This window comes from Harpia harpyja, chromosome 22, assembly GCF_026419915.1.
Source record: "Harpia harpyja isolate bHarHar1 chromosome 22, bHarHar1 primary haplotype, whole genome shotgun sequence".
Lineage (NCBI taxonomy): Eukaryota > Metazoa > Chordata > Aves > Accipitriformes > Accipitridae > Harpia > Harpia harpyja.
In genome coordinates this window covers 19,001,104-19,013,983 of record NC_068961.1, presented here as the reverse complement: position 1 = coordinate 19,013,983, position 12,880 = coordinate 19,001,104, and the positions used below count along the sequence as shown (strand labels likewise).

At 42.7% G+C, this 12,880-nt stretch overlaps 1 protein-coding gene across 1 annotated transcript; it reads left to right on the top strand.

Annotated features, from left to right (window-relative positions):
• Positions 1–5,917: 5,917 nt before the first annotated feature.
• On the top strand, positions 5,918–12,069 carry CFAP97D2 (CFAP97 domain containing 2). Its single transcript, XM_052774151.1, has 3 exons — positions 5,918–6,010; positions 9,417–9,497; positions 11,947–12,069. The coding sequence occupies exons 1-3, from the start codon at positions 5,918–5,920 to the stop codon at positions 12,067–12,069; spliced, it is 297 nt and encodes a 98-aa protein (XP_052630111.1).
• The last annotated feature ends 811 nt before the right edge of the window (positions 12,070–12,880 follow it).

Here is a 12,880-nt window from a genome sequence, read left to right as displayed (position 1 = left end):
TAATCCCATCTCAAGCTGGCATAGTGCTCTTTCCACTCTGCTGGAAATGGCACAATTGCAGGTCCCTGCACGCCATCCTCCCAAAGGATTGCTTCCTCTACCCAACATAGTCTAGCATCGTCTTTGAGCCTCATTTGAAGAGATTGACCATTCTGGTGTTATGGTGGCCCATAAAACCCTTAAGGAAAACAAAACCTGCCTGTCCAAGACATCTGCTCTCACTCAAAAAAAAAAAAGCAAAACCCGAAGCGAGAGGGTTTGGATGAGGTATTCCTCAGAGCGCCAGAACCTTGTAACTTGCTGCCTCTGTGCCAGCAAACCCGAGTAAGTAATCCAAGTAAGCCAGAGGGTAAATCCAAAGGCAGCGCTGCAAGACTCGCTTTCCTCTCTCGCTTGCGTGGAACAGGGTGAATAGTATCAGGACGCACAGGTAAGACTAGCAGTTCTCGTCAGTGTGCTGGCTTACGGCGTCTGACTGGCCGATGATGGGACTAATTGTACTGGTGTAATTTTGCATCTGGTAGGTCTCCCCAAGCCGGTGGGGAGAGAGAGACAGGTACAACTAGATCAGAGTTTCAGACCTTTTTTTTTCTTCCAGAAGTCATACCCAGGCCCTTAAGCAGCTGAATTCTGTGTGCCCAACAGGTTTAGAAGAACAGCCCAGGGTTCATGTTTAGCTAGTGCTTGCATTCAGGGAAACAGTGCCTTTCTCTGGGTACCTTTCAATTATTTCTGAGGGCAAAGAAGGAGAATCAAAAATTAACATGGGGATACAACTGACTTTTGAAGGTTATCCAGGTCTGTGGGGTGGAGTGGAGAAAGAAAGAGAAAACACATCCAAGGAGCTAATAAAATTACAACTAATTCCTCATTTTCTCCACTAACTTGTTTTAGCCATTATGAAGCAATCGGATGTTCATAGCAGGAAGAAGTAATACAAGCTCTGAAAGCAATATAACAAATCTGAAACACTGAGCAACACATTAGCAAGAATTAACATTGGCATCTGCTGTCCCATGCCTCCGGCAGAGCAGAAGGGCCAGCCCTGCCCGAGGTGTGCACCGCTGGGCAGGGGCATGTGTGTCCTCCTGCAGTGGGCAGCGTTCACACAGGGATTACTAATCACAGCCCCTTCCCGCACCCACCTACAAACGCACAAAACAATGTTTCTGTTGGCATTTGCTTTTAGCCAAAAGCCTTTGCCGCTTCACAGTGCTTTTTCTGTTTTTAGGAGGTCGCTATGCTTCAGGCCCCTCCAAGTTTTCTCCTCTGTGCCGCTCTTAGGAGGCTACCACCTCTCTTCCAGCAACGTGGGCCTTGTCTGCACTGCCAAATTGCCCTCATTCCAGCCGCAAATCTAACTATGCCTCGTGCTGACAAGCAGGCTGAGGTTTGCTCTTGTAAAGCCTGACGAGGGTTGGATGCAAAGAAGAGACCCACAAATTAAAAAACTGCCAGACAAAGAATCAGCAACAGCCCCAGCCTGTCCACAGCAGCAATCTTCTCATCTTTGCTGCAGCCATCGCTGCGGTGATGTTTGTATCCTGGAAAAGGTTGACTAAGTTCCCTACGCAGACGGGGCACATGGCTGAATGCAGATGCTCGCCTCGGAGGGGATGATGTGCCTGCCAGGCCAATTCACCCAGTCCTCCATCCCAGGACGTGCTGGCCTCTGGCTACGGACCAGCTTTTCGGCAGCAACAGCCTGCTCCCAGTTACCTCCTCCAGGGCCTTCTGGGGCTACCCCGAAAATGCTCCCCTCCTCAGGCAAAGGTGGGGGACAGGGCCCTGGCCTCATCTCTGTGTACTCCATCGCACCCATGCCGTAAGACCAGCTTTCTTCAGAAAGTGAAGGACTACTGCACAGCCGAACTGGCCTCGATGCAGAAGCTCGACCACCCTCCTCTCCCCCTGTGCCCTCTTCCCATGTTAAAATCACTGAGGAAAATTAGTTATCAGCACTAGTCTACTTCGCATTTCTGCTGCAGATCAAGGAAATCCTGGATCTTACCAAACATTGTCCAAAAGATTTAAAAATGTGTATCTAGATATAAACATATGTATATATAAATAAAACTCCATATAATTATGGCAATGTTTTTCCCTTCCTCTTCCTCTCTTCCCACCCCCTTTCCCTTCTCTCAATTTCTCAGACAATAAGTGGGAAACAACCTTTTCTTTTTCCCAGCCAAAAATTAATTCCTGCTGAAAGCTTCCATAAAGGGTCAAGTCTAAAGGAAGCATCTGGTAAATCTGCTTTTGTATTGCAGCGGGAGCCATTGCCCTCACGTCCCCCTCCCTTTGCACCGCTCAGCTCAGCGAGCGCTCGTGCCACACCGGGAAGGGTTTGCTCTGCTGCACACGTATGCACGAAGACACGCTCTGCATGACTGCAAACAGCCCTTAGATGGAAGCGGCTAGGTACGCTGCATGCACAGACAGAACGGGTCCCACTCACCCCAGCAGGTTTTCCAGTTGCTTTTTTTATCCCCCTGACTACAGATGGACTCCGGCTACTCAGTCGGGTGGTTTGCCTCTGCGTTATATGATAAGGGTGTGTGCTTGCAGCGTCAAAGTCACAGCATTGCATCCTATCATATAACACACTGAACTGACCAAAAAAAAAAAAAAATTGGCTCCTCTCAACATCTCCAAATGCCCATCCAGGGAAAGGCAATGAATGAAGGGGGACTGGACTGGATCCTCAAGCACACCCACAAGTGTCTCCAATCCTGCCGTTCAGCCTGTGCATGTGCTCAAAGTTGGCCAGAATAAAACACTTTATAGAATAAAGTGGAGAATTGCCGTGACTATACAATAACCAGGAAAGCTGTCAGCAAAAAAATCAGGACTTATTTTCCTCTTCACACGTACAGAAAACCTTTAAAGCTTTCGAAAATGTACACTCAGCCTCTTACATTTTCTTACTATATATACAAAGTTCACAGCAAAAGCAAACAGCGGGAAAGACAATTCTGGTCACGGTGAGCAACAGTACGTCCAAAACCATGATCTATATTGGGGGTGCAGTGGGAGAAGAAGCATCTTCTTTATTCCGTAACTGGGCCATAAGCATAAGCAGCTGCTGTAGCTGGCAGCTAAGCCAGCCTGAGCTCTTCTTCTGGCAAAGACGGTGGGAGAGGAAAGGGCAGCAACCCGCTCACCTTGCAACATAGTTCAAGGGGGAAGTAACTCAAGATTCAAATTCCTAGCGGCAATACCACCTGCAGCGCTTACAGCCCTATATATTATATGAACAGGTTTGCTTGAAAATCAGACCAAAACAAAAAAGAGGCTAAAAAACAAACCCAGAAACCTATGAGAGCTGTGGGGTGCTGAGATCTCAGAAAAGATGCTCAGCACACTCCAAGATTGCCACATTTAAAAAGTAGACTGGTACTGACCACCTTGCTTTTATGCTGCAGAAAACACAGTTCTCCCTGCTTTGTGGGAAAGCTGAATGCATGCGTGTCTTGATATATTGTGGAAAATGCAATTTTTTGCAAAAATCTTCTTATGGTCATTATCTACTTATTTCTCATCTGTTCTTCAGCAAGTACCTTTTGCTATTAACAAATTATATGCAAGTCTTTCTGCACATAACATGGAAATTCCCATGGCTGTCACTTCATAAAATTGTATACAGAATAAAAAATTCATCAATATCTGCTTTATCTTGTAGAGATAGCAGGTCCAGTCCTCTACTTCACGAGACTGCTTTGACTAAGCAGTGAAATGCTATTCTAAAGAACCCCCTGTTGTAGCTGTACGTTTAGACTGAAATTAGAAAGAGAGGTAGGAGCTGCTGTTCCTGTCTTCCAGCACCGTCTTCTGATGGAAAGGACCTGCTGGACCTTAGGTAGCTCAACACAAAGACAGCCAAGTTTGAAACTGTTGAGTTTTGCTTTCCTTACCGCAAAACAAAGCAAACCAAAACGCAGCAACAACAAAACCCCACCCAAAACCAAGTTTAGAGTGAATGCATATATGGCCCACAGTTTCTGAGGGCAGAGGAGAGAATAGACAACCACAGAGGAAGTTAAAAGCCACTTCCCTTCTGTCACAAATTTAATTCAGAAGCAGCTGGGAGCCTATTCCAAGTTACTTCAATTTCTTATTGAGCCATGTTTCCATCAACGTAAAAGGCTAAGTTTTCCTTATATTTTAAGGGCTTCATCAAAATCAAGGAAAAGATAATGATAATGGTACTCTTCATGTCTGTCCATAATATATCATTACACGTGCAGCATTTAAAAGACCAAGGCCAAGACCCTGCCAAGCAAATGAGGCCCTAAGCATTTCTGTTTGTCCAAGAGCAAACTACAATTATATTAGTGTGCACAGTTAGATTTCATGTACATTTGAAGAAATACATTTCAACTCTGTACTCTTTATTATTTTTACTGACATTCTCCACATCTTCTTGTTACATTAACAGGAAAATAATAAGAAACCACGCAGCTGAAAAAAAACCACTCTTCAATTCTCTCCATCATTTGTCTGAAAATAAGTGTTTGCCTTACAGCTCAAAAGTAGTATGCATCTAGGTTTTAATTTTACGTCTGCTTCTGTTGTTTAAGCACCATTTCACACCAACTATAATAAAAATCACAAACCCCTATATCCAGCCTTAATTCACTACTGAAATGCAAAAGTGAATGAGGACACAGATTCAGGAGAGCACTGACCCCAATTCTGTGCTGGGTAGTTGTGCGACAGACGTGTTGCTCTTCCCCTGCACCTACATGAGACGCTGTGTCAGAACAACCTGCACCAGCAGCCTTGTGCTAAAAGGGAATATCCCCTGGTTCATCCTCGTACAGACCCATTCTGGTTACTGAATTTTGGTACTGTCGGCCATAGGTTCCCTCCTTAGTTCCCAGTGCTTTTATATAATATGTCTTATCCTACCTATTTTAAAAGACCCCATGACAGCCGCAAGTTGTAATTCAAGTCTTCTCCTTAGGAACTACGGGCCTCATCAAGAAAAAGCACGAGCCAAAAGCAAAGTCCTTCGGCAGTCTGCTGGCCCCAGCTTCAGGGTGCTCCACACCACGAGGACGGAAACATCAAATGAACTGTGTCAGCTCAAGCCCAGCTTTGGAGGAGGCCAAGCTGAGCTTGAACGAGCAGAAGCACCTTTTCCATTTTGGGGTGGGCCTGAGAAAACGTCTTTGCCCGTTCATCCCCCTGCCAGACATTGCCTACAAAGAATGAAAGCCAAGGTGGCCCTGCGTGAGAACCGGTGGTCAGCTTGGTAAATAACTGGCTTTTGGAAGTCTGTTTGAGCTTTCTGCAATTCATTAGCAATCAGATGGCATGCAGATAAAGAAAGGTGAAAGGCTGTTAAAAACTAGAACTATTTCACTATGAACTCATTTGCTGTGGCTTTTGAAAAGTGCAAACTTATCAATTAAAAAAAGTGTTTTAAACAAGTTACTGCAGTGCAAAAGATGACACCTCCCACTGTGGGTTTGCTGGGAGCATTACTGAGGCATGCTGTTCAATTCAAGGCTCGGCAAATACAGCCCATTATACAGTCCTTTGCATATTTACGGTAGTGTGCGAAGCATTATTAATAGCTTACACCACCGTCTTTCCTTCACAGCAGAAGGTAGGTCTGGTTACTGAAGCATAATTGGTAATCTATTTCATATATTAATAAAATACTCTTTGGAATGCTTTGCTATAACATTCAGTTCTTGTTTGTTATTCCTTAAATGTATTGTTTGAAATGCTACCACCAGCTATTCATTCTTTTTCTGAGCAGCGATGCCATGACAACCCCCACGTGACCGGCTACAAACATACCACAAGTCTCCAGGGCTTTGCTTTAGGAAAGGCTCAGACTGGTATTACTCATACTTTTTTTTTTTTTTAAAAAGCCCAGATTCGGAGATGCTTTATTTCGTGCAAGATGCATCGAGCCTACCAGCCAATTTTACCCTGTGGCAACAAATATCTTCAGCTAAAATGGGACAAAGCAAAGTATGAAGAACACAAGAAAAGGGTAGGTACAACTGTTTGATAAAGAGCCAAGGCCTTCACGAAAGAATAAGCTTACCCAAAAAGGCTACAGCATCTCTCTACTTATTCTTAATACTGTTGTGAAAGCTACTAATCAGCAATAAGGTACAAGAGACACATTTTAAGAATGTCCAGCAAATACAGGTATAGCTTTTGTGTCCATTTAGAGTTGTCATAATGATGTTCACCAAATTTAGAAGTGAAAATGATTCCGTCGGTCATCTGCTCCAGATCAGTAATAATGCAGGGCTGCTCCCTCTTGAAAATACGTAAGTAGTGAATACCATCAGCGATGATTCAACTGTATTGCTGCCTTAGGAAGATTGTATCGCAATATCATTAGCTTTAATATGAAGAAATAGTTCTTCATTATTTCCAGACTGGGTCTGTTTCATTAACTGTATAAAAATATCTTCCTTCCTTCCTTCCTTCCATTGTTCCCATAATTTGACTTGCAGGTGGAAAAAAGTTAAAGATGAGGTAGAGAATTGAATTTGACATCTTTTTCTAACCAAATTGACAATATTGAAATAAATAAATAAATTTCCTCCTGTGTGAATTAACCTCGCGAGGCTTACTATCGTATATAAGCGTGGCTATTTAAACAGTGGCTCTTTTACAGCAGGGAACTGGTATTAGTGTAGCTGAAATACTCTCAGCATCCGCTGTGCCTACAGAACTCCCCTTTGTTCAGCATACAGAGCACTTCATATATGCGCTAAGGCATTCAGAGACCAAGAATAGAGGTTAGATATCACCACGATATATAGTGATGAAATGTATTTATAGAGAACAACATTTCCCACGACTCAACTGCTCTTGGGTTAAACATGAGTGTTAATTTCTGAGCGCAAGATAAGAGAAAGAGTAACTATCATGTTGGGCAAAGGATGACTAGAAGATACAGAATTTTGTTCCTTATTACAAGGTTCACACACGGCTCGAGTAGTGACTAACGAGGTCTCCCATGGCCAAAGAGCGGCCTTTTCAGGTGTCCCTGTGTTGTCATGCTGGCACGCTCCGAAATTCCCACGCTAGTTGCCCAGAAATTTCACCATGCCTTCTGCTGGCACAAATTCCGGCTCACTGCGGTGAACGCCAGCTACCAGAGCGGCGGTACCTGCAGGCTGGGGTACCTGAAGGCAGCAGGGTAATTCAGCAGGTTGTCCTGAATGACACAGCCCACGCGTGGCACGGGCTTTTGCTCTGCCAAGAGAGACAGGGAACGCTCTGGGAAAACGTTAGGGCCTCTGCTTGGTGATGTGCAGGCTTTGCATTGAAGGAGGTCACAAACAAATGAACCAAAGAGAGAAAGCGGAAAAACAGGGAGCAAGGACGGAAAAAAGGTAACATTTAAAAAAAAAAAAAAAAAAAAGGTACACATCCTGGAGAAGGCCACTAAAAAGATGGCAAAGTTTAGGGATAAGTTATAATTTTCTCCATGATGCAAAGGTACAAAAAATACCAGCATGTTTTTATGTACACAGGAGCAAATGCTTCCAGTCTGAATATTTTTGTTATTTTCTTAACAGAAGAAAGGAATGGGGGGTGGAAAAACAGTTGCATCTCCTCTCTGCAAAATTCTGCATAGAATTAGATATAAAATGGGTCCAAAACCACCACGGCTCTGTAAAGTGTCACAACAGAGATCAGGGTGGGCTTAAAAAATACCAGGTCTTACCTTTTACAGTTGTGCATATAAGGACAAGACAGAGATTAATCATAACACTTTCCAGAAAATGAAATTATATTGATATGAATTCCACCAAAGAAATTTTGTTTCTAACCCCACCTTTTGTTGGTTCAAGTCTGAAGCAGTTTGCGTATCTATAAATCAAAATCAGGGTTTGCATAAATATCACATTTTATTCTTCACACCGGTGATTTCTACTGACTGATACAATAACAACTCTCTTTTACAAATCGCATGTCTTCTTTAAGTTATTTTTAAAATAACTTAATAGCATGATAATTTAAAGCACCTGGAGAAGCAGAGGAGAGAGAGAAGCCAAAACCACCAAAACCCTCAGAGATTTACCAAGTGTAGTTCTGCTATCCAATAAAAATCAGCTACTTAACGTGATGGGATCTAGAACGGATTAAGAGCACCCTCATCTCCCCCTGCACTCAGGTGGAGTTGAGAGCAGTTAGCCCTTTCTGGGATCCCACCTCCTCGGAGACGACTGCCCCCAAAAAGCAGCTGAATGTTTTCACAAGAAGGCAGGCAGTTCAAGTGAATTTCGGACAAAGCTAGACGCTGCTAAACATTGTCCCTGTAAATTATTTGACCTGTTATAAAAGCAAGGAACCTGTCCTGGTAGTATTCATGGCAGGTCTGCCATCAGGGATTCAAGCCTGGTCCTTGGCTCATTGCAAAGCTGCTACAGAAAGAGACGTGGAAAACTTCTGGACTCGGGCAGTGCTTTGGTCCTGCCCTGCTGCGTCAGGTTTCCGTTGGTGCTGGGCCTGCTGCTCTTACTTGGCAGCCTCTTTTTTTTTTTAAATAGCAAGTATTTCTTTCTTCTTTCTATATGACTGAGTCTGCCTGAGATGGAACGCTTCGACTATGAGGTGTGACAGAGGGAGAACGTTTATCACATGTATTTCACAACAAAAATCGTGGTACTATTGTTTTAACTGATCCAGCCTCACTCCCCGCAGGACTCCAGTCTGAGAGAGAGTGGTCTCCCCTCTAAATCCTGTCTCGCTCCACTCCCCGTCACCAGCTTTTCTTCCACGGCATTTATTCAGTCCAAGACAGCTCATAGATTATTCTTCTTCCTCATATATTGCATAGCTATTTAGGTCAGGATGGAAATAAATATTATTGTGCCACTGAATTACCGACTCCATTAGAATAATCAGATCCACAGTTTGCTTTTGATGATCATTCTGAGTGCTAATAAGAAGAGGCCTGGGAATACTTTCAACACAAGAAGTCCTTTCCCAGTATTCTTACCTCTTTCTGGCAGCATCCTAAATGCGCATCCCTTTGCAGGACCTGGCACAGCTTAGGAGTACCTGGGGCTTTCTTACACTAGCCTTTTTATTTCTGCTGGATGCCTAATAAAAACTGCCTGCCTTCTCTTATACAGTCTTTCCTGTATCATAACATCAACACCACTGTAACCAGACTGCATGTATTTTTACACTTCTCCAACATAAAGAGCCTTTGCATCTCCAGCAGACTCTAGAACAACTGCCTTTAACATTTTCTTTACCCACTGCTCTTCTTCTGGGCAAGTCTGGCTTTGCTGATATAATGAATCATATGTTTAATAGTGTTACTGCTGGCTAACAAAAGAGAACATGAGAATCAAAAGATTTCCTGTAATTATATGCAAGGGTATTTCCAACAAAAATGGATAAACATTTCATTTCTGTTGCAGATCCAAGCAGCAAAACCATTAGTGGACACAAGTGCCCCTGCAATATACAGTCACCTTCATCTGAAGTTAGGGAAGCTAAAGGTACAGTATTGGCTATTTCACTGAGCACTAGCATGCTTAACTTCACGTCTCCTCTCAAAGAAAACAAAGAGACTACCAGATGGTCACAATTTCAGGGCCTTTCTTTTTTCCTCAGTGCAGTGATTGTTGCGACAGGACTATCAGGATCCATGAACAGCACACTCCGAGCACCATTAAATAACTTACTTTATCTTTATGATTATTGATGAAATCAGAGCGCTTCAGATTAACAAGTGCTAAAGTGTTCAAATAGCCTCCTAAAAGGTATTTCTGCACAACCATGAAAAAAACATCGCCAATAACAAGAATAGCACAATCATCAAGATACACACAGAGCAATGAACTGAATAATAGGATGTTAACATATTCAAAGCACAAGAAATAACAATGGGTAGCCTTGACTGGCAGTTATCCTTCAAAATCTTACTGCTCCCAAGAGGCAAATTTTTATTAAAGATGAGAGTGGAAAATAAATTGTTACCTAATTAACTCTGGTCACTAAAAGGAAACAACAACAATTAAAAAAACCCAAACGTGAGCACAGTAGAAAATACGTGCAGCTAAACCCTGTCAAAGACTTAATTTCTAACGCAGTGCCCCTCAGGCGATGGGAGCGCAGTCCATGTAAGGACTTCAGAAAGAATTTCCTTAAAATTGTTTATCATCTCACTGCGACATAATAATCCCCAGGCACCTTAAAATCATTTCACTAGCAAAACAATTCATTTCTCCTCCATGCATAAAATCATATGCTATATTAGGACATGGATTCAATTGCTGTTGTTAATTTTTTCCTATTACTGTAAAAATAATGCTGATAAAGTTCCTTTGAAAATGAAACACTGCATAACCCCCCCCAGAAGTTAACAAAAAAACCACCAGCAGGAACCCACTACTCTCAGGCACATTGAACCACCTTTGAACCACAGGTCCTGATACCTGGAAGTGAGACTGTCCTAGTCTCTTTCTCATCCTCCTCCTTTCCAAACTGCTACGGAAAGAAAGAAGAAACCAAACCTGTAATGTTTCAGTCTTCTAGTAACCAGTTCTTCTTTATTATCATTCTCCTCAGGATTATTCAGAGCCTGATGGGATTACTTAATGCACCAGTTTTAGGTACCTTTATACTACAGCGTGACCAGGATCTGACCCGCTTTGTTTAAAAACCCCAGCAAACAAGGCAGATGTGCTAGATTCCCTACAGAAACCTGCTGCTCTAACATTAGTCACTCAAAACTATCAGAGCAGGGTGAGCAGGGTTTCCTATTCATTTTATAGAGGACTTGCAATATCTTTGGAGTGCCTAGAATCAAATGCAGGAAAAAAAGGGGAGAAAGGAGAAGAATGAATTAGTATGCTCAAAACAAGACTATTTCTTCAGGGATTCTGTTCTGAGACATGTTTGAGAACGAGGTGTTGAAGCCCAGCTACGAAAAGCATGCGTTCCCTGCTTTCCTCCATCCAGCCTCTCTGGTTACCTCCAACTCAGCCCGGCTGGAGAAGGCATTCTTGGGACTCACATAACCTTGAAAATAAGTTTCTCTCTTCACCATCACCCCCATTCCTTCCCAATTCCCACAAACAAACTTTTAGCATGGATTTGTGTTCTTTGAAAAGCAATATGGTCACATTTTTTACAAATTAGACAATGCGCCAGGATATCCAAAGGGATACTCTCTCCTCCACTGGTCTCATTCAATTTTCATCCCATTTTTGACACAGTTAACTTCAGAGATTGAGATTATTAATATCTTCCATTTTAAATTTGAATTTAAAGAGGCTTAAAGTCATGCTAACAATGAACAGAACTAGCTTATACTACTTCATACACCTCTCTCCATTTGTTCGTTACATCCAGTTGTTACTTCTCTTCTTACGCTAGCTTGCAGGATAAAAATGGCCTGCAACTGGACCTGATCCAAATCTCACTGAAGTCAATGGAAAAATTACCATTTGATCCAAAGCCCACCGAAGATAATGCAAAGCGTCCCGTTGACTTCAGAGGAGTCTGGATAAGTCCCATCGTGTGTTTGTACACTGTCCATCACAAGCCCAGATTTTGGCCAGAGTCTGTGAAGGCTGCTAGAGACACAAATTATAATGATGATCCTGGAAAATATGTTGACAAATATTTATAGAAATTCTGCTTACCCTGATGAAATGCATTTGCTAATCACGCAGGCTGCTGCTGTGGTTGCAGGAAAGTGTTTCAGGGTCAAATTCACAGCATTGCAAAGGGCTTTCTCTCCCTGCGTCACCATTAAAATGGTGAAACAAAGGGTTCTCTCAACACTAGCACAGAGCTTTACGTGATCGGTGTCTGTCACACTCTGTGTACGGAAGGGGACAGCAATTTTGAACACCCTGTTAGGTATCCATGGTACACCACTGCTGCTTGCTATGGCCTTGTAAAAACAGAAGCATTTCTTTATCCTTTCTGTATATAAAGCTGGAGGAAGACCGACTTTCCGTCATCGAAAGAGACAACCGTTTGCTGCTGGAGAAGATGTCCTGCATCATGAGAACAAAGGGACAAATCGACAACAAAAATGACTATAAGGCCAAGAGGTAACACCAGCAGCACTATTTCTATGTAGTTATCAAGTTACCTTCCCAGTGACAAACATAGCTAAGGATAAACTGCTCTGTGAGGACACGTATTTTAAAAGGCAGCCTAAGGTATAATCAACACTTCAGAAAGCCATTTGCTTGACCTGTCACATGAAATCCAATGCCAGGTCATTTTCCTCCCACCCTCTGTTGTAGAGAAGATGGCTTTAAATTAGTTTTTCAGTTTAATAACTGAGGGAATGAAAAAAAAAAAAGAGGGAGAACATTGCCCTACTTTAAGGAAATAAATGAAGCAAACCTATTATGTCTCAGCAAAGCTGTTGTTCCTGCTAAGTGAGTCATTGCTGCTGACTTTGCCAGTTGTTCCTGCAGACACCACCGGAAAGAGGGAGATCCAAAGCTTAGAGATGAAATAAAAACAGAGCAAAAAATAGAATTAAAATAAAAAAGAAAAGTGGAGCAGGAAGCAGGCAGAAGTGAAAATATAATTTACTGCTCAAAGGAGACCAAGCAAAATACGCCTTGAGGATTTATCACTAGAGAGAACCAGCTTACATATTTTTGATTTAGGAGAAAATTCACACCCTGAATAGGGCACAGCAAACCAGTAACAACAGGGACAGGCTTTTGAAGTGGAGAGAATGGTTTGTAAAACTCAGGTAGCAGCTGTTACCTCCTGTGATTCATTTACAGACAGACGACTTCATGACAGACTGACTGCTCATCAGGCCCTAAAGTGTCTCCAGACAGCAAAACGCAGCTCAGGTGCATGTGACCTAGGCAGAACTCACTACACGTCACTGTCACGAATA

Excerpts from the sequence above, each read along its gene's own strand:
- CFAP97D2 (XM_052774151.1), top strand. The coding sequence starts at position 5,918 with ATGCATCGAGCCTACCAGCCAATTTTACCCTGTGGCAACAAATATCTT. Across the intron at positions 6,011-9,416 it reads ATGAAGAACACAAGAAAAGG|ATCCAAGCAGCAAAACCATT; the intron begins GTAGGTACAACT and ends TTTCTGTTGCAG. Across the intron at positions 9,498-11,946 it reads TGAAGTTAGGGAAGCTAAAG|CTGGAGGAAGACCGACTTTC; the intron begins GTACAGTATTGG and ends CTGTATATAAAG.